This window comes from Temnothorax americanus, unplaced genomic scaffold (genome assembly GCF_048541705.1).
Source record: "Temnothorax americanus isolate GAGA-0224 unplaced genomic scaffold, ASM4854170v1 Scaffold6, whole genome shotgun sequence".
In the NCBI taxonomy this organism is placed as follows: Eukaryota; Metazoa; Arthropoda; class Insecta; order Hymenoptera; family Formicidae; genus Temnothorax; species Temnothorax americanus.
The window spans coordinates 4072137-4093043 of NW_027509751.1; the positions used below are offsets into that span (position 1 = coordinate 4072137).

At 35.2% G+C, this 20907-nt stretch overlaps 1 protein-coding gene across 1 annotated transcript; it reads right to left on the minus strand.

Annotated features, from left to right (window-relative positions):
• Positions 1-639: 639 nt before the first annotated feature.
• LOC143905039 (protein croquemort) lies at positions 640-15265 on the minus strand. Its single transcript, XM_077420147.1, has 10 exons — positions 14963-15265; positions 11587-11847; positions 8860-9020; positions 6450-6594; positions 5972-6178; positions 4968-5179; positions 4032-4503; positions 3665-3738; positions 3312-3525; positions 640-3210 (listed from the first exon to the last, which is right to left on the minus strand). Exons 2-10 carry the CDS (start codon positions 11701-11703, stop codon positions 3079-3081), a joined length of 1734 nt encoding a protein of 577 aa, XP_077276273.1. The 5' UTR covers positions 11704-11847; positions 14963-15265; the 3' UTR covers positions 640-3078.
• Between the last annotated feature and the right edge of the window lie 5642 nt (positions 15266-20907).

Here is a 20907-nt window from a genome sequence, read left to right on the forward strand (position 1 = left end):
TATAACAACGTCTGCGTATATGCTCTTGCATCATTAACCCTCCGAGGTCCACACCTCTTTTTTAATACGTCCCGGCCACACGCGTGTGAATATGAAAATCCAATTTGTATTTTTATAAACATCGTAAATATTATTAATTAAACAGACATATTTTACATTTAATTATATATATACGAACCCATGTATCGTTACCCGAGTTCTCTCTGATCGTTACCGAGCGTAACGCCGTAGATTCATCGACAGTATCGAAAAGTGGATGTGACTCGTAGTTTCAATCCCTGAAAGTGGATGTGTAGCGCGTCATTGCGCCCCCGCCTCTCATCCTTCTCCTCTGACTGTATAATGATGACTCCCGACTCCCGCTCCCCCCCCGGTCTCCCCTACTATAATTAATTTAACTAAAGCAATGTTGCTTTAATTGAACCGAGAGTTAAAATAATATTGTTTTGTGTTAAAATAATAAATTTCGACACACTACACGATAGTTAAAAATAACAAAATGTTATTTAACTCAAGGTATTGTGTTTTAAATTTCTGCATCATTTAATATTTAACAGTGTATCTAGTATCTACTTTCACTGTATAAAACACAATGAATCGAAGTTGATCGATGAAACGAAGTCGATCATTTAACAAATATTAAAAATAGTATAGACCTTTTATTAAAATACAATATAAAATTGTCTAGTGTGTGAAACACGGCCGATATATTTGGACATGAAACGCGCATACAATATATACTTTCACATTCCACTGACTGCATTTGTTTAAAGTTACATTAATATCGAGAACATCGAATGTGTCGAGTCTTAGATTGGATACATAATAATGCTTAGCCTAAACATAATTGGCACTTATAAACGGCTGTTTTTTTGTACAAATACAAATAAGGTAACTTCGAGTATATCACAAATTTTGTCATATAACTTATTTTGCATCGCAGGAAGAACAATTATAATAACATACGTAATTTTGGACTGCGGTCTATGTTGCGTAATGGTAACAAGTTACAAAAATTGCTATATAACAATATATAACATATTCGGTGGATTCTACTAATTTTACAGACGAGACTACATTTACATTCATTCCACTATATCTGTGCTTCATATGAGGAAGCCGTAATCTCGAATAACATTATCTCGAAAAATTCCCAGACAGTACCATGTCCCAAATCGGGACATAAGACGTCTCAAAGCTTTTGGACAAGCGTGCTGTCTGGGTTATTGCGTTGCACCACAACGTCTAAAATACCTATCTAAATAGAATAGCGAATCCGCACGATAACAATTATATCAAAACACATCACCGATATTCTGCGGTACAAGAATAGCGTATTATGCACATTACATCTACGATAATATATATATTATGTATTATATATATGTATATATATTTTTTGTACATATATACTTAAATATTGACGTAATTCGTTGTGTATATATATTGTGTAGATCGTGCGCCTTAAATATTAATATCTAAAAATCTAAATTTAATAGAGATACAATTCACATTTTACTATGTTCGAGCAAAGCATAAATTCAGATTTATCGCAATACCGCATGCTTAACATTGTAAATCTGTTTGTACCTTTTCTTTCATCTTTCCGTTCGTTTGCATTCAATCACGGCGTTTTATTGTATATTTTGGCACAGATAGTATACAATAGTTTATAATTGTCTATAGAATAACTTATTTACAGTACGTGATCGAGGCAATTTCGGCTTCTCAATATTGCAATAAATTAGCAGAACAGCCGAATCAAACCAAAATTTGCAATCTGATTTGCAACTTCGTGTTTGTATGTGTTTAGAAATAGTCTATTGAATCGAGAGAAGAAAATAACTAAAAACTTCGCGCGCGCGATTTCGTCAGTCTTAACATGCCAAACTGATATTTTATAAACACGGTAATATCATTCAATTTATTACGTATTAGGAATGTAACAATCACGATGAGTCTATTATTCGCAATGCGAATAAGATCTAAAAGGAAAAGAAATATTTAGTTTCTCCTTCTTGCGAAGAAATACACGCGACTTATAGGATGCGTAATATCCCAAGTGGAGCAGAAAAGTCAAAACGATGTCAATTTGACGTCATATTAGCTAAAAAAAATGACATAAATTGGTCAATATATGACGTCAAATTTACATCACTTTCACTTTCTGTACTCTTTGAGATCTCTTTTTGTTCGAAGAATTATTCTATTCATATTTGCTTTGACGTTTCACTCAAAATATTACAGACATATATACACATATGTCTAATGGCCAGTCTACAATGAGTCGTTAGTCGTTAGTCAGATGTCGGAAGAAATAGTTATAATAAGCGTATCGTAAGGCAATCGGAGGCCTGTAATCGGTGATCGTAAGAGATGGCATTTGGCCAATCGCTTATGATTGCCGATTACAGACTTCCGATCGCCTTATGACACGTTTATGACTTTTTCCGATTCTCTTCCGACATCTGACTAACGACTAACGACTCATCGTAGACTGGCCTTGAAAGATTTACATCTCAATTAAACGAATAAAAAAAATTACATATCATTTGTACATTTATTAGGAATCTATTATTAACGATTCCTATTAATGTTGATTGAACATATTGATTGAAGTTATAATTTTTTTGCGTAAATGCATTTACATGAGAAAATATACCGTTTACGATATGCTAATCCGTATGTACATGTACATGCACGATAATATTTTTTATTATCGTAAATAATCTTATTTTTATTTTTTGTTTTTTCCTTTACGTTATTTTTTGCAGTTATTTAGATTTTTGCAGATCATACATTAACATATGTATGCATTGTGCATATAGAAAAATTTCACGTAAATCTATACATACGACCATGCACACATAAAACATTCTGTTGACGTGCATATTTCACTAAGATACATATATTTTAGAAATTTTAGTGCGCCCACCCGTTACAGTAAAACTGAGACGCACAAAAATTTATTTTACTAACGTCTTCGCAATCTTTTTATGTTTCAAAATTGCTCCACAATTGCACACTTCTTCACACCATTTATTCCAGAGACGCGAAGTTCTGTCTGCAGAGAGACATTCAGTAGAGTTTCGCGTACAAACGGCGATCGCCTCTGACGTTGGGGTCCTCATTGGTACTCGTCTTATCCATGTACACCATTTCCGTCTTCTTGTCAGGCGATTCGTCTACTGCTTTTTCCGACGCGGTATCCTGTAAAATTGTGCGCGCGTCAGTTTCAGTCAGTTGCGACAAAAATATTTCTCTTTTAGCCGCGAAAAGAATTCGAAGAGTTTTATCAATCGTATACGTACCGCTGGAGGTACATGTCGTTTCTTCTTGAAATAAAGGAACGTTACGGTACCAATTAAGCATAATCCGATAGTTATCATAATTATCCCTATACTTAGCATCACGATTGGAAATGCTAGTAACAGGCTTAAATTTGATGCCATCTCCTCGTTAACTTGTACCTTCAGCTCGAACCAAAATATCGGCATGTAGATCATAGGCACATCGTTAAACACCCTGCGCAAACATGTTTTTCCTTTTATTTATGCAATCAATTGTAGATAAGATCATTGTGAAGATATCGTAGCTATACGTATTTTTTTTTTTTTTTTTTTTTAGTAGTTTAACAAGTTTTTGAAATCTTTCATGTACTTACGACACAGTTTCCGATGGCTGCATGAGAACATTAATTTGGAATCTAGCCGATACGTCTAGAGGAATTCCCGTCATCTAAAATATCGAGCGTACTTTGTGAGACAACACCTATATTTGTCAAGTGCCTAAGCGCTATAATGTGTAACACGAAGCAACGCGAATAAACGCAACGCGATTGCTTTCTCAATAGCGCGTATTATCGCGGGCGGTGCCACATCCACCGCGCTCGATAGGCCGGATGAAAGGCGATAGTAAAATTAGTATCTCGGCAGTAACGCACGGGGTTGACTGACCCGCGCCGTTATTTCTATCGCGGCGAATTTTATTCGTTCGCGCTCCAGAAATGATTTCGCTAGATCGGCACTCACGGGTTCGAGGGTGATGGAGAAGCTGTGATCCTTCTCGTTGGGCTGGAGTCCCTCGACTTGGTCGAGAAGCACGGGATCAGCCTTGTTGAAATGAGGTAGACTTACGAAGACCGGCGCACCGAAACGGCACATGGACACGTTTATTAGACCCAACGGCGTGCACTCGCCACCGCAGAAGCAATGACCCAAGTTAATGACATCCGGATCGTCGTCCGAGTATTCGTCCGAGTTCTTTTCGGACGAGCGACCGTTGTCGGAAGTCACGTTTTCGGTGGTCGTGCTGAATCCCATCTCGGACAAATGCTCGGCTGCGAAGAAGTCCTCGGTTGTCGTGGTCGACTCGAAAAATTTCGCCTGCTCGTGAGGATAACGTCGTCTCGTGTTGTTACCGAGAGTCTTCTTATCGATGATATATCGATAACCCTCGATGCCGAAATGAGAAACCGTTCCCTCGTATTCGTAGATTAATGGACTAAAATAATATTTAAAAAAAGAACCGGAAATATATATATATATATATATATATATATATATATATAAGATCAAGAGTGCAGTATATATGATTTGTACCACTGCTTGGAAAAATTATTGGAATAATATTATAACAGAAAGTTGATGATATGTATGTGGCACTAAATGGATTATTTTTATTCCGTTTCTGACGCCGTGGCGATTTGAAGATAATTTAACAACTGATATGTAATGTGTCTCGTGAAATTCTGTAATTTTGTTTATTAGATAGAACAAGATGCTATCTAAAATCTGATTATGATATTATTTATACGGCGATGAAAGTAAAACTGGATTGCTATCTAAAAGTAAAATCTCGATCTCTCGTTGAATACCGTTTGATTCGTTATTCGTGGGCGCGTAAATAAACGAAAGCGCATCATAATTTATTCTATTCTGTAAACTTGATAGTATTTTTGGACTAACCGGCATAGGTCTACGCTGAACAAAGTAATCTCATCTTTCGTTCTGCCGGGTGGCCAAAATTCTCCCGCGCTGCCTTCAATAATGTTACAAGGACTTTTGTAGAATTTCAACGTATCTCTATAGTTCCACTTTCTCAAGATTCCCAATTGGCTGATGTCATTTTCACCCGTTTCCACATTTAAGTGCCCGTCCATGTCGTAGCTGCCGTTCCTCTACATAATCAAAATGACGATAAATTATAGTACACTTCTTTTCGATTATTTTCTAGCGATTTTAACTTTTTAATAATTATACCAGAACATGTTTACGTGTATTGTATTGCGGATTGATAACTTCTTGTCAACGAAAAATTATGTTTTTGTCTGTTTTTCTTTAATATTTTTTATTAGCATCGATATAAAGCAGCGATTTAATTTATTTCCCACGTGAGCGATGCGTGTTATCATTATCTCTACGAGAGCCAGTTGTTTCAACAATGTAATCGTAGCTACTCCACTTTTAAAGTGTTTAGAGATACGCCCTTACGTATTAATCTATAATTTTTGCAGAGCAATATAACATCGGTATAATATATATAATGTATCTTCGTGCGTTTGATTCGCTACGCGGCGCGACCTATATGTGATCTCTTCCATTCATTACCAATTTAAACCTGGTTATGTTACAAGTACTCTATCGTCGACTGTAACGCCATTGCCTAGTACCATGCAGCTCAAATTCTCCGCGCACTATTTTGACGTTAATAGCTTTTGCATCGCTCGTAGCGATCCTCAATGCCAAATGTTACTTTTAATATTAGCATTTTAAACCGGTTATAAAAGACATGAACGATTTCTTATAAGGTCACAAAAGTGAGAGATGTTTCTGGTTTTCGAATATTTGGAGAAATAGAATAATTCATTATCATTATGCAGTAATATTTGATAATTTTTGACCTTTCTGACGGCTAAAAATAAATCGCTAAGGAGAAGAAAAAGGATACTCTGTCTTATTATAAAACGTACCATGTAAAACCAGCCGAAACGATCGAAAGGCGGAGCATCATTCATCGGCATAACTTTGCTCATGGTGAGCAGGCTGTCGCTGTAGCCTGTAAACAGCAGTTCACCTACTGTTTTACTAGTGTAGTACCGTCGACTGGTACTGCTCAAGAGGAAGGACAGTGATTTCTGCCACTCGAGATCCCAGTATCGAATTGCGTACACTGCTGACTGCAAGAAGAAAATAATATATGTATATAGTATCGAGCATCTTTATATCTTCCTGAATCGATCGTGTTTCCATTTTTAAATCAGGACGGAATTTAAAAAAGCAAGAAACATTTGGATACATCTTTACGGTTGTTCCTTGATTACGATATACTTGATGCTCTCTGATATACGTGATTATTTTTTCATCTCTTTTATCGCCTCTACAATTGATATCGAGAATTCAATTTATTTGTACTAAGCACGCGACAAAAGATGCAATAAAGCAGCTTACCGCAATGACGACGTCCAAATTGGTAATGATGTCGCTAAGACTCCCATTGCTCTGCTTCTCATCGAAGTACCATAATCGTCGTTGTCTATAGCTGACAGTGTTGTTCTCATGATTAAACTTGATGTAGTCCTTTTGCCTTACTTCCCTGCAATTCATAATTGCATTAAAACGATTTCTTCCGTCTTTATTTACTCTTGCGCAGTTTAAATCTTTTTTCTAATTGCCGAACATTATTCGTAAATGAATTAGAAGATAACGTTAATGAAATATAAATTGAGTGTAAGCGTCCAGTAATCCTCTTTATATGGAGGGGTAAAAGCCATAGTGGTGTAAGTGAAATTTATTTAAAATATTGACTCGTGTGCATAGATGCAATTTATATATTGTATGGATTGCATCTATGCACACGAATCAATATATTAAAAAAAATTTGACTTACACCGCTGTGGCTTTTACCCCTCCATATACGTAAGTTGAACGATATATGCATTTTCTGCATCACTTTAATTGATACATATTTCATTGGTCGGTACGTGTCGCGAATTCTGAAGTCGTTTGTTCAATCGCGGCTTAGACATCTGACCTACATATTTTGCTTATTAATATTAACAGGGCAATTGCCACGCAACAAGACGTACGCATGTAATGATGATGACCATACCTAATGCTCTTTTATTATTGTCAAAGGTGCAATCTTTATATTACCGATACAAGATTAGGGACGGAAGCCGGATTCTAGGACAAGAATTTGAAAGGGGAGAATTCTGTTTTATTCTGTTCTTTTTTTAATGTTATACGCTTAAAAAAAAAAAAAGAAAAAAAATGGTACGTGGAATTTAATTGACGACCGTTGTTCCAAATTCCAAAAGATTACGTACATGGTTTTATATTTTGCTGACCACACATAATTCTCTTTATTGATCGACGAAAATTGCACAAATTTAGAGTTTTAATTATATGTTTAAAATTCGATCCAATTGTTGTGATCGCCACTTTTTTATTACAGTATCTGTTTTAATTTATTGCTGTTATTGAAAAAACAGTTCACAGGAATTATCGCAGTCACATTATCTTTTAATACTCAGATTTTCTTCATTTTTTTCACAATAAACGGCACGCGAAGTATAATCTTGCGAAATGCAAATTGCTGGATAATATGGATATCTCGGATCATTTCCACGCAAGTTAGTGTTTCGCGCGCTTACCGGTTTTAGCGTGAAAGTATATTAAGGTATACCAGTCGAACGAAGGTCATGATACAAGCGAAGCGGCACTTATCGAAGAGTCGCATCCAAGGCATGTATTATCACGGTCAAGAAGAAAGTAATTAATTAGTCAATTATTTCATACAGGTTCGCCTACGCGCGTCGCGTCGCATGAATGGACCGGTATTTTTTTGTTCATTAAGATGTCAGTATAACGAGGTTAACTATTTTTTCCTCATTGTTATTATTGGATTCGTTATTGCACTGTAATTTTGTAGTCTAATTACAGAGTAATCTAATTTTTAATACATGCGAAGTACGTCACATCTCGGTGCATTTTTTTTTACTTGCGGATCATTTTTTTATTGTTAATAACACTGATTAACATACCAATTATGATAATTAGGGTGTTTTTTTTATCAATTCTAACTTTACTGATGGCGTGTTTATGTGAATGTCATTTCGATTTCAACAGTAATTGCAGCTTGTAATGTTGCATGAAAAGTTGTCAAGATCGCAAATTACGTAATTATTGTGTAATTTTTTGAATACGATTATGATTTACATAATAAATATTTTGAAAAATGGTTATTTCGTCTTAAGGTCAATCTGTTGAAAATTCAGCTGTTTGTTTTTTTACCTGCTGCTTTTTCAGCTGGAAGATATGCAATTTATAAAATATTAATTTTACAACGCTGTGTTTATAACCAAAATTAATCTGATTAAGACGCATTAACAGGACGATATTAATTACTATACACTATTGTAATTTCATCTTATCTGGAGTGGCATGCGCGTCGATCGCACGATCTCGTAACTTTATATTTCCGCGGTCATCGGCTCATAATATTCATAATGCCCGATCTACAATAGCTGTAGTAAGCTGTAGTAAGCTTCAAGATGTAAGAAATTGTCCAATCACAGTCGATTATTTTCCTCACATTTGCCTGTAATTGGTCAATTTCTTACGGCTTGAGGCTTACTACAGCTTACTACAGCTATTGTAGATCGGGCATAAATGATATCTAAATATATTGATCTTCTTTTGAACGAATTAACACATACAAGTGAAAGTTAACAGTGAAGTCTTGCTCAAGGAATTAAGTTTGGCGATGTATAAGGAAATGCGCTCTTTTTTTTGTGACCGCGATTTTAGAAATCGAGGGCTATAATCAAAATCGTTCATTCGGGTAAAGATTACTTACTTAAAGTAGTAAGGCCCAACTTGAGTGAATTGCGGTTTCTTTAGCCTTAATTCCTCTGGATTGGTCCAGTTAAAGAAATATATTTTCATAAATATTGGTGATATGTTGCTGGTGTCCTTCCATATCTGGAAACTCTTAGAAGTCGGTGAGAGCGCCAATTCCTAGGGATAGAAAGAAATATTTAACAGAAACGAAAAACAACGGCTTACGACAGCAAATGTCACTTTATAGTTTGATGATGTTTCGCTGATTGCAGTTCAAGTGCGGTGACGACAATGCAAAATAATTTTTTTTTTAAATGGTACTTAAGTAGCTATTCTCTCAGATCGCGCTTTACGGTTGACGAACGCACGCAACAGTTAATTGACAGATTATACGGTAACTATCCGCGCGGTCACAATAATGCAAAAAAAAAAAAAAAAAAAATTTGCATTGATACATTGTCATGATGAATTGCAGGCGTAAAAAATCCAAAAATACTAAATTATTCATATGCATATTATTGTAATATAATTATGCATCTAAAATTTACAATTCAATTTATTACTCACTTGTGATGCAAAACCTTATTAATATCAATTTATCGACACAAGATTGAAAGATAATATTTGTAGTTAGTCAGTTATTAATAAATTGTAAAATGTAATGAGAAACGTGATTAAGAATTGGATTTACTGGCGGTCGATCTTGAATAATTTATCCGCGACAGCTGTTAATCTAGCTTCGCGTCGCGTCGGTTGCGCGAATGGTTCGGTAGGAAAAACAGACAGACGAGACGTGACGACGGTGAGGATATGCATACGTGTTTTCTACCTTTATCAACACCGAGATTATTCGCGCGCGATGCTGTTGCCGGCGGCGGCGGCGGTGGCGTGAAATGGAACCGTTCGCGACGTGCCGCGACACAGAGACATCAATTAATGGGACAATCGGCCACTTTTCCAATCGGGCCCCGGACTAGCGCCGAGACAAGTGTCCAGTCTCTAAATGCATAGTATGTGAACCAGTTCAACGAGAGTAATCTTATTTATCGCAAACGCGAGATGCTCTGCATGCAGCACCATGTTTGGCGGCGTTTAATACACGGACGTGCCAGGTCTCATTTTCCGCGATTATGGATAAGGGTTGATTTATAATAGCCGTAACCGTTGATTTAAGCCGTAATCTTTAAAAAATTGACTAATCACAGTCGAATGTGAGAAGAACAATCGACTGTGGTTGGTCACGTTCTTAAAGATTACGGCTTAAATCAACGGTTACGGCTATTATAAACCAACCCTAAGAAACACGCGATACGCGTGTTATTTTTTTCCTTTCTGAGAAAAACTTGATAAGTGCATGATTAATTAGGAACAACACATTCGCCGAGTCCGGCGTCGTTTTGCTAAGAATATACATGTTTAGAATTTAATTATAAGCGAATAATCTGGAGCTGACGGAAGATGTTTATTTCGATGCTGATCGAATGGAACGCCGCTGGCGCGGCTTGAACGTATGAATAATCGGTCAATATTATTTCGTTCTTATAAATACCATTTATAATTTATGTATCTATGTTTACGTGTAAGGATAACAGCTTCTAATGTGATGACTATAACGATTGGTTTATACATAGATTTTCGGACGAGGACCGTTTTGCCGTAACCGTTTTCAACGGCTATACGTTCAGATAAAGGAAATTTCGGGGGGTAATCGTTCTCGCGCGTGCGTATCTGAATTGTATTGCAATTATATATATCCGTGTAATAAAGATTCCGAACAATAAGTTCATTTCTCCCTTTTTGTCCCGCTCTAGAATATTTATCGAGTGGACCGATGATAAAGAAGCCAAAGAAGACGAGGCTGTCTATATATAGACTGCGATATATATATGAAATTAAAACGAACGATCTAATTTATGGATGACACATGACAGTATCTCGCTTCTTATACATGATTAAGAATTTTTTGCTTATTTTTATTAATTAAGTCAATCAACCAATTTATATTATACCTATACTTTTTTTGGAATAACAATTAATGAATAATCTATCAGAACTAAAAATGGGCAAGAGAAACATAAAAAATTAAAATGAGATAAAAAACTGTTTATTATAACTTTATAATATATTTATACAAAAATTACATTAACCTTCGCAGGCCACACTGGGGTCTAGAGTCTAGAGAAATCCAGTCATTTTTTGCTCAGTTTCGGAAAAATCAACGTATTGTAATGTTATTTTTTTCCAATCAATCATAAATTTTTTGAGAAATATTTTGAGAATTATGATGGTAATCTCAAAATTTGTTTAAAAAAAAATATTGCCAAAAATACGCATTAGAAAATAATGAAAATATAAATAATAGTCCCTGAGATTGTGGTCTGGCTTTCGAGGGTTAATCATTAAATTATTTTCCTGTCTTTAAGTCAAATATTTTCTTAATCTTGTGTGAATATTCGGACGACTTCGTAACTGACTGTTTTTTGATACTGTTTCTTTTATTAAATTTATGATTCGGCGATAATACGGACAAGATGCCCACGTATCGTGCCGCTGAGATAAGCAAGATTAGATTGTTAAAATGTCAATATTCCTTATACAAATTCGCACAATTCCGTTTTAAGTTCAACTTATCAAAAGACAATAGTTAAAGCAGATCCTCAAACTGATCTAAATTTGATTCATAATTTGAACCATACGTAAACATGTTGTCGCGGATAAGTTTTAATAATCATCGTCCACTCACTTTTCGAAGAATCTGATCAAAAATTGTCGGCCATAGGAAGCAGAGGGAGTTGCCGAGGGCCACCAGAAAGAGCCCTAAAATTCCAAAGCTAAGCGACTTGCTCATCCACGGCCTCATAGCGACGCTTGTATCTCCGCGTGCACCGATCCTCCTCTCTTCAGCATGTGCACCCTGAACTCGAGCGTACGGCCTTTTCGTTGATCCCTTCTCTCACACTCCTTCGTGACTCTATATAATAGTCAGTCTTTCGCGCTTCAGAGTCTGTAAGATAAAACGTATCTAATCTACACCAATCAACGACGAGTTTACGTCGTAGCCGCGCGCATACATATGTAAGTGTGCGCGTATATACGGTGCGCCTTGTTGCGTGCACGTAGTGCGTTTCTTTCAGCCAATAGAGTTTTTGAGTCAACTAGGAATGCGTAGGCGTCGTCGACACGAATAGACACGTTGAGGTTCACATGTGTGTCGACTAGCATGCCGGATAGGCAGATAGGCATGTGAGCGTCCCAACACAGACTTTGAAAGAACGGAGCAAGAAGACAAAATATAACGCCGAATGAAACGACCGTTGTCCAACGCAGCTTCAGACGAAAAAAGTCTACTATAGATTCGAGATTTATAATTAGTTTTTTGCAATAAATTCTTTACACATCAGTGATTAAAGTGAGATACTTATTAGCATCGAAAAGTTAAATCGACCGATTACCGATTTAAGTATGTTGATTTACTGTTCCAACAAGAAAAAACTAGAGCTCTCTCTGTATAAACTATATTTAAAAAAAATTGATACACAAGAAAAAATATTCTTAATTTAAAAATATCTTTAGTTTTAACGTGGAAATCTTGAAATTAGAGATTATATTGCATTAAACTTGCTTGAAGAAAACTTGATTGAATTTGAATGAAGTCTATGAGTCTGTTTTCTGTTATTGAACTGGCTGCACTAGTGCAGAGTTTATATTTTTTACTCCACATTGGAAGGAAAAAGATAAACTCTGAACTCTAGTACAGACAGTTCAGTAATAGAAAACAGACCTATTGATTATATAGTTCAACTATGAAAGAAAAGTTAAAATAAAAAGTTGAAATTTTTATAAGAAGATATAGATTGTTTCTTATATATATAAACAAGATCACTATAATCTTCTTACAAGATTGCAACGTTTTATTTCATGATTCTTTTTTCTTAGTTGAACTATAATATATAACGACTTAATTCAACCAAGTTTTCTTTTAACGCAATATAATCTCTCACTTCAAGATTTCCACGTTGAAATTAAAGATATTTTCAAATCAAAAATATTCTTTCTCTCTGTGTATAGAGGAAGAGAGGAGAAGGAGATTTGTATTTGCAAATAAGAGAGAAATATTTGATTAGACATTCTCAGTAAGAATATCAAAAGCACGTATTGAACGCTTATTTACATGGAACTTTGATTCCACATTGTACTCAGTACCTAGTATACATAACACATTCGTCATTAGTGAGCCTATGGAATATTGAATACGATTTATTCTCTATTTACGCGTTGACTTTTATATGTATAATATTAAAGCTTTTACGTCATCATCATTGAGCATTTGTAATTAACAATAATTGCAGAATAAATCGAAATCTGCATAAGCCTGCGAGCTTAAGGGAATTATAATCAATACTATAGAAGGCTGCATTCCGATATTCACTGTCAGTACTGCAAATCTATATTTTACGTCACGTATACTATAGATTTTTAGTACTGAAAGTTGCTGACAGTGAATTTCGGAATGCAGTCTATATCGTGATATAGAAAATGTATTTTGTGATTTTAAATGTAAATTAAATATGAGATGTTATTAGCGAACAAAAAATACATTTAATCACATTATACGTAATCATATAAAAAAGTTGTTTATTATTCATTTTAGCAACGCGTAACATTGCGTGCTGGCAAATTATTTCTATTATTTATTGTATAACAGTATACAATAAATTAATTTTACATAAAGCTTATTAAGCTAATTAACACGTCATATTAAGCTTATTAAGCTACTTATAGCTTATCAAGAAATCTACGGAAAAATACTCAATGGAAAATTACAGACTGACTTTCTTTGTTTCAAATCAATTTCGATTGAATCGTGTAACGATCTATTCACAGCTGTATTAGATATAATTTATACAATTCAGAAAATAATTAATAATTCAGTACGTATTATTAAGCAAATTATTAAATTGTGGCAATATCTACGTACGATAACGCATTAAGTTTTGAGTAAAAGAAACTATTGTAAATCACAAAATTGTTTTGGTTTGATTATTACTTTGCAATGACTTTAATATCCTTATCTCAAAATGTAATATCTTGTGTGAGTAATATATGTATTAACTGTCGATAAAAATGCAAAATTATAGTTTTGATATGTACCAGTGATATAACCAATTGCCCAGAAATTATAAAAAATATATTACACTTGCAATACGCAAGTCTTATCGCACTGTATCATTTTTTGAATGTTGCGTGTATAATCACGTAAGGTTATCTCATAATTTATTTTTTCATGTTAATACTTACATCACATATTAGTTTTGCAAAAACGTTAATATTTCTATGAATCGCAATTTATATGTGAATCCAAATTATATTCCTAATCGCTCATTTTTTGATATATTAGCTTTCCGTTATCTAAATAATGGAACGCTATGTAAATAAAATATTCATGTTAGGATCACTATTTCCAACGCGAACGTCTGTTAACCTCTAACCGACAGTTAACTTTTCAGAAAAGCGAATAGAAATGGGCTATTTTGAAAATTAACCGTCGTGAGTCACACTGGCTGCGTTTTGCCGAACCTCTGCTTAGCTAAGTGCAAAGTAGCAATTGAATGTGATTGGTTCTTACCTTTGAATCCAACCAATTATACTTAATTGCTACTTTGCGCTTAGCTAAGCAGAGGCTCGGCAAAAGGCAACCTCCAATGTTTGTTAACTTCTAAACTGACACGATTATATATACTGTTATATACTGTTCAGATCTAAGCAAAGTTCAAAACATTTCAATTAATATGTAGCTGTCTGTACTCTCAATAAATAAATCTTTATGAAATTAATGTTAATGTTTTTAATGTAAATTGCTAATTATATATAATTCCAAATTATATTTTTGATCGCGCACTTACTTCTTGATGTAAATTAGTTTTCCAATAACGTCTGTATGCTACAGTAACGTATAAACGAAAATATGCAAATAAATAATATTACTTACGATCTATGCAATTTTTGTTAAAATATCTATTTTATAATTACACTACATTTAACACATTTTACTGTACAGCGATTTCAAAACCGAGATGTTTTTCTTTAAGACCTATATCTCTCTTAACGCAGAAACTTACTATTCAATAAGCTGCCGAAGTTACAGCGTCTTCTTTCAACGACGTTGGCGCATTAATTCTAGATATAAGAGAGAAAGATGATGGCATACGTTGAACTTAAGAACTCTGACATTGCACGCGCGTCTTTCTGTGATACGGTTCGCCATACGACGCGTTTATTACTGACGAGCACTGTGAATCAACAGGCAGTATCTAAGTCTGTTATCCCCTCCACGTAGAGAGGATTTTCCTCCGAATATCTCTGTCCCTTGCGCCCTGGCGGCTGGCGGCTGGCGACCGCGCCTTGTTCCCTTTCAGACAGTACTCCAGATCCCCCTCGTTGCTACCAGCCCAACAAATTGACCGCTGCGTAGATCAAACGCGACCACGTGAGAATAAGACTTTGGCCTTCTGTCGACTTGAAACGTTCCTTACTCCGTCACATATACACAGCTTGGCACTCGGACCACGTGGGCCACTAGTGTGATCATGTTGTGTTTATACATTTACTTTTTACATATTTCAATATCGCGCATGTCTCATATACACATTTATAAGATTATAAAAGTTGAACATTCTTACAATTTTAACGTTAAAGCTTAACGAAGTGCCTTGTAGAGTAAAAAAATTCAAATTCTTGTTTGAACGTTTTCTTTAAGTAATTTACTACTTAAAGAAGTTTACTACTAAAATGACGTAATAATTCTATTTTTGACTAAAATATGAAACAGCTTGAACGAGAAATTCAACGTCGTCAATAACACACGGAATGGGTTAAATTCTTTTGTCGCGACTGGGTTTATCTGCTCTACAAACTCTTCATCTTCGCGACTCGTCGTGAAGTAGTTATTGTCCGTACAAATAATATTTGCAAAAAGAACAAATATTTAAACTGTTTCGCAATATTATAGTCATCAATATTATTAAATCAGTCACATGACGCAAATGTACATTTTTCCAAATTTAATTTACTGATCTAATATCTAAATGCTATTTATTGCACAATTATTTAATATATACAAAATTATGTATGCTTTAAAAGGAAGCGAGTTTAACAGTGTTCTAGTAATTTTTGTAACGTATCGTATGTTTATATAAACACATTATATACGTTACAATATTTTATAAATTCATTGTTTTTCTACATTAAAATATAGAAAATTATCATGCTGTATATCTTTAGAGTACGATACAAGAGTGAACCCTTGGCTACAAAATTTATATAGGCATTTCTGGTCTACGTCGCTTTGTTCAACCGGTATAGAGTAAAAGCGACAAATGTGCAAAAATCGAAAAGTCAAAATTCCCGGGGCGGAGTCGTGTCTTCATATTCTCGGACTGGATTTTAAATAAAGATACATATAATTTTGATCATAAAAAATAATAGAATACACTTTATTCATTGTTTTTTAGCAGAAAAATGGAAAACGGAAAATAATTAAAAAAAAATCAATTTTTTTTTTCGCTAACAGTTGAAGCATGTAAAAACAGAGTCTGACGAGCGCACGCATTCGTTGTGTGCCTTACGCCTGCACGAAATGCAGTTTTTCATCGGCTCTGTTTTCTATTATATCTCCGAGCATACGCACTGTACATATTATTTAGCTTTCTTGACTCCGTTGGTCACGTGTGGGCACCATAAGCCGCGCTTACAGTATTAATGGCGAGTTCACGCAACATACAGATTTCGAGATAATTGCAAAAACTATGACTCCGCCCCGGGGCCGACTTCGCCCCGGTCTCCCCAATATATACAAGAGATAAAATTACGAAATTTTTAGACTATATTGCGGCAAATGTTTAATTGTCAGGAATGCGCATGTGTTAAATTTCTTTGCACACTTTTGTGGCACACTTCATTCCTACCAATTAAGCCTGCAATGGTGTTAAAAATGGAGGACATCTGCCAACCAGAATAAAATTTCACAGAACGAAACGTACGATTTGCATATGCAAGTAGACTACTGGTTTTGCATTTTGCATTAGGAATATGAAACTCTCGACCTGTTATAACTAGGTGCCCAATAAATTTAAAGATGATGAATAGCCCAATAAGAAGGAAGGCCCTATTGGTAGGCCTTTGAAGACAAACTGTTGTTGGCCTTCGTTGTTACATCGCAATTAATGCATAAATATGATTACATAAACGTGAATAAATTATCGTCGCATGGTCGAACCGCGTCAGTGGTTTATCGAATGGAAGTAATCCGATTTTGCAGTTTGTACGCACCGTTCATGACACTTCCTCATCTATGATTAGAACTCACGGGTTGAAGATAGTCATCCAACAATAAACTGGTTATATACAAAAACCTGTTTAATGTGGGAAGATACGCAAATCACAACACACACACTCAGGTCGATATCCTTGTATTATCGCAGTATATCATGGAAAAACATGTGCATTTTAAAAAGGAACTACCAATTACTTAATAATCAAGAATCATTATTCTTCTCTCAATCATTATTGAGTCTTGTGAATAACAACTTAATTGAACGTGAGCAGAAATTATCCTTGTGCCTTTGTTAGGCAATTAAAGCAGAGTAGTTATACAGGTCATACGTCTGGAGGACGTCTTCTATAATAGAAAGAATACATACCGCTCTGATGTAATATATTAAATTTATTTATTGTCTCCCGACACGCGCCCATGGCTGCCCATGGACATGCTCCTCAATATCTCTATAAGTAATCACTTTCAGACTCACTTGTAGCCAAGACATTCCCGCCCGGTTTTCGATCTTTATAATCTTGACCTCCTTTTTTTTTTAGATATCGTATAGAGAGATGAAGCCGAAGTCTAACGCGTAAACGCTTTAAGAAGTTTAAGAAGCATTCAAACGACGCGTAATCTTTTTTTCTTATTTACTTTTCTCTCACCATCGGCCGTATAGGGTCGCTGGTCTCGCTATCTTTTCATTGTCTTTATTTAAACCTATTTTCTGATATATATAGATTTTCCTGATATAGATTGCGATATCATTAGATATAATTTTACGAGGTGGTACGCGTTTTACCGATTATTTCGAGGTCTCCCAGTCGTTTGTGGAGATAATAAGTATAGCGCAGCAGATGCAGCGTCTGCAGATTCACGCTGATCCGTCGACACGGCGAATCCAAGACTGCCGATACGCAACCTGTATAAGAATCATCGCACCCTCGGCAGGTAGCAGCCTTTGAAGTGCAACCACCTCTCCTTCAACCCTCGTTACATGTCATCGCGCTGTTTATCGGCGCTTACGAAGACCCCTTTCCTTCCATCTTATCTCGTCTCGTTGATTAACCTTTAAATTTCGATCGGCGACCTAAAGACGTTTATTGCCTTCGCAAAAATAATCAGGTCGGTACGGCCGCAGTCGAGCCAGACGAGAACAATTCACTAATTTTTGTAACGCTCGTATATGAAACTAGCGATGGCGTCATGACCGATAACAGTGTCGTCAAAGAAATTCGGCTTGGAAACCAGTTGCGTAAGCGTTGAGAAGATTAGAAAATATGTTCGAAAAGCAACCGATGGAAGCAAATTTAATGTTCCAACGAACCCGTTGTTAAAAGTGAAATTTTTTATCGATATGTTTTTTAGACTAATATCAAATCACTCGTATATTAATTAATTGTGAAACTGAATTTTAAAATATTTCGAAGAAGGCAAATTGAATTTTAAATGTTTCGAAAAAAAGGCGGACAGATAAAAAGATAGTTCACAAAATGAGTTTTTGCATATCTGCATGCTCTTATAATCTGTATACTATTTTAATATAAAAACAGAATATTTAGAAGACAATAAGCTTTCACACAAATTTTTGTAATTGTTTTCAAACGCTTAATTAATTTCACGTGTTGCTATATATTTCGACCGTTATTTACAGCGTGATACGATACTTTTTTATACTAATCAGTCAAGCAGTCAATGTCAATGGTATTTTAATCATCAATTATTAGAAGCTTTAAACGTCCAGACTATTGTTAGTGATAAACTGAGCGATAATTGGAGATATTATATATTTAGTATATATGATGCTAAGTCCAAATTACGCTCCCAAGGAAAAGAACAGTTCAGTATCTTTTCAGTATAGTTTAACACATATAGATACATTATACATTATGTCATGCTATTTATCGATCGTTACGCTGACAACTTGAATGTAATGCCTATTAGCTTCATTTAGATTCAATAGGACATTACCTCCGAGCGTCATAATTTCCATCGGCTTTAATTTAATCAATTGCCCTCGGAAAATTTAGTTCTTAGAGGGTCAAGGGAGTATTAGTCTAAAAGGAGTGATCGGATCTGTGATTGTTGTATTATATGCTTTAAAGAGTTATAATTTAACTGGTAAAATTCACCACGCTAACGTTGTTGCTCATAGAAAATAAATGTTGCAATTAATCTTAGTTTCGAGTATAACAAACATTGAAATTTTTTTATAACGGCATATTTTACGCAGTGTATTATATATTTTGAGAAATAGGTTGCGTATAACGGTACATTTTATGCAATATATTGTAAAATATGTTGCATATTGACACTGTAAAACTGATAAATTTAAGTAACGGGGAAAAAATGCTAAGCACACATTAAATGACAACTTGTTTTTGCGATGAGATCAACGAGTTTTTGCATGTCTGCTCTTTGCGACCTGTATATTGCAAATGTGCAAAAGTTTATTAGGAAAATTTATCTTTATCAATCAATCATTTTTTATTAATTTTAGCTTATGTGCCAGGAAGTGAAAAAAAAATTTATCTTTATATAAAGAACAGCAGAGAAGTAAGAAAAAATTATATGATCGTGACGCGATATTGCCAAGGCCAATGCCAATGCCTGGATCCGCAACAGAGCGTGACCATTTGACTAATTGTACGCTCTCAAAATGAAAGAAGGGTACGCAACCGCAGTCAACGGATCTGTCGCGATAATTCTAAATGTCTTTCGAGGACAGGTATCGCTTCGGCCTTGCAGCTCACGACTTTACGTCCTCGATAACTGCGCGCAAATGCAACTTTCGTAGCATCCATCTGAGCTCCGTATTTTTATCATATTTAGTAATAGTAAACGGCGCCTTTCCAGCGATTCGCTGCTGGAAGAAGTCATTATCTTTCGGCGGGCGCGACGCCAAGCGCTAAGAAACATCGTTTTCCTCGTGGATCACCGGATATCAGCTGGACTACTTACGAAGCCCGTCAACGTTCGCTCGCTCGCTTGCTGGCAAGAGCACCCGGCATTTCATCATGCTCGTGCAACGATATAGACCTGCATCGACCGCAAGCCAATTTACCAGATTTCATGTCTAAACAATTCGCGCGCCTGCTTTGGTGTCAATGCAATGATGGTAGTGAATTTACACGTGGTGTAAACAATGCCATCAGTTATGTCATCATCACGATCAATAGACAATAAAGCGATAGTGAGGTAAGCGTGGGCGATCGTAAATATATTTTCTACGTTTTCCGAAAATAAGTTGTTCACGGGGAATAACACGAAATTGCGATTACGCTCAAATATATCTCAGCAATTCCCTATATATATATATATATTTAGTATTTCCATAAATCTACGATATATATAAACTCAACAAAAGGAAATAATAGACATAGGCATTTAATCGAGTCTAATTGAGAACTTTAAGCGAGTAATAATATAATATAATATACATTTTTTGCTAAATCATTTTTTATAAAGTGTTATAAGCGGCTGTTTATTTTAACTTTTATCTCTCCATATACGATATGAATTCTGCCTACAATCTGGAAAACGATTTGGATACGCATTATAATAAAAATTTAAAGCAATAATAAAAATTTTTATATTTGACCTAACTAGCTATATCTTTATTAATCGTCGTGACGCTGGCGAAGTAAAAGTTTCCGATTTGGTTTATTTGCAAAATATATATCTATAAATACGAAAGATGTAACATTCGCGAAACAGATGGTGTTGTTAGGTGACTGACATAAGAACATG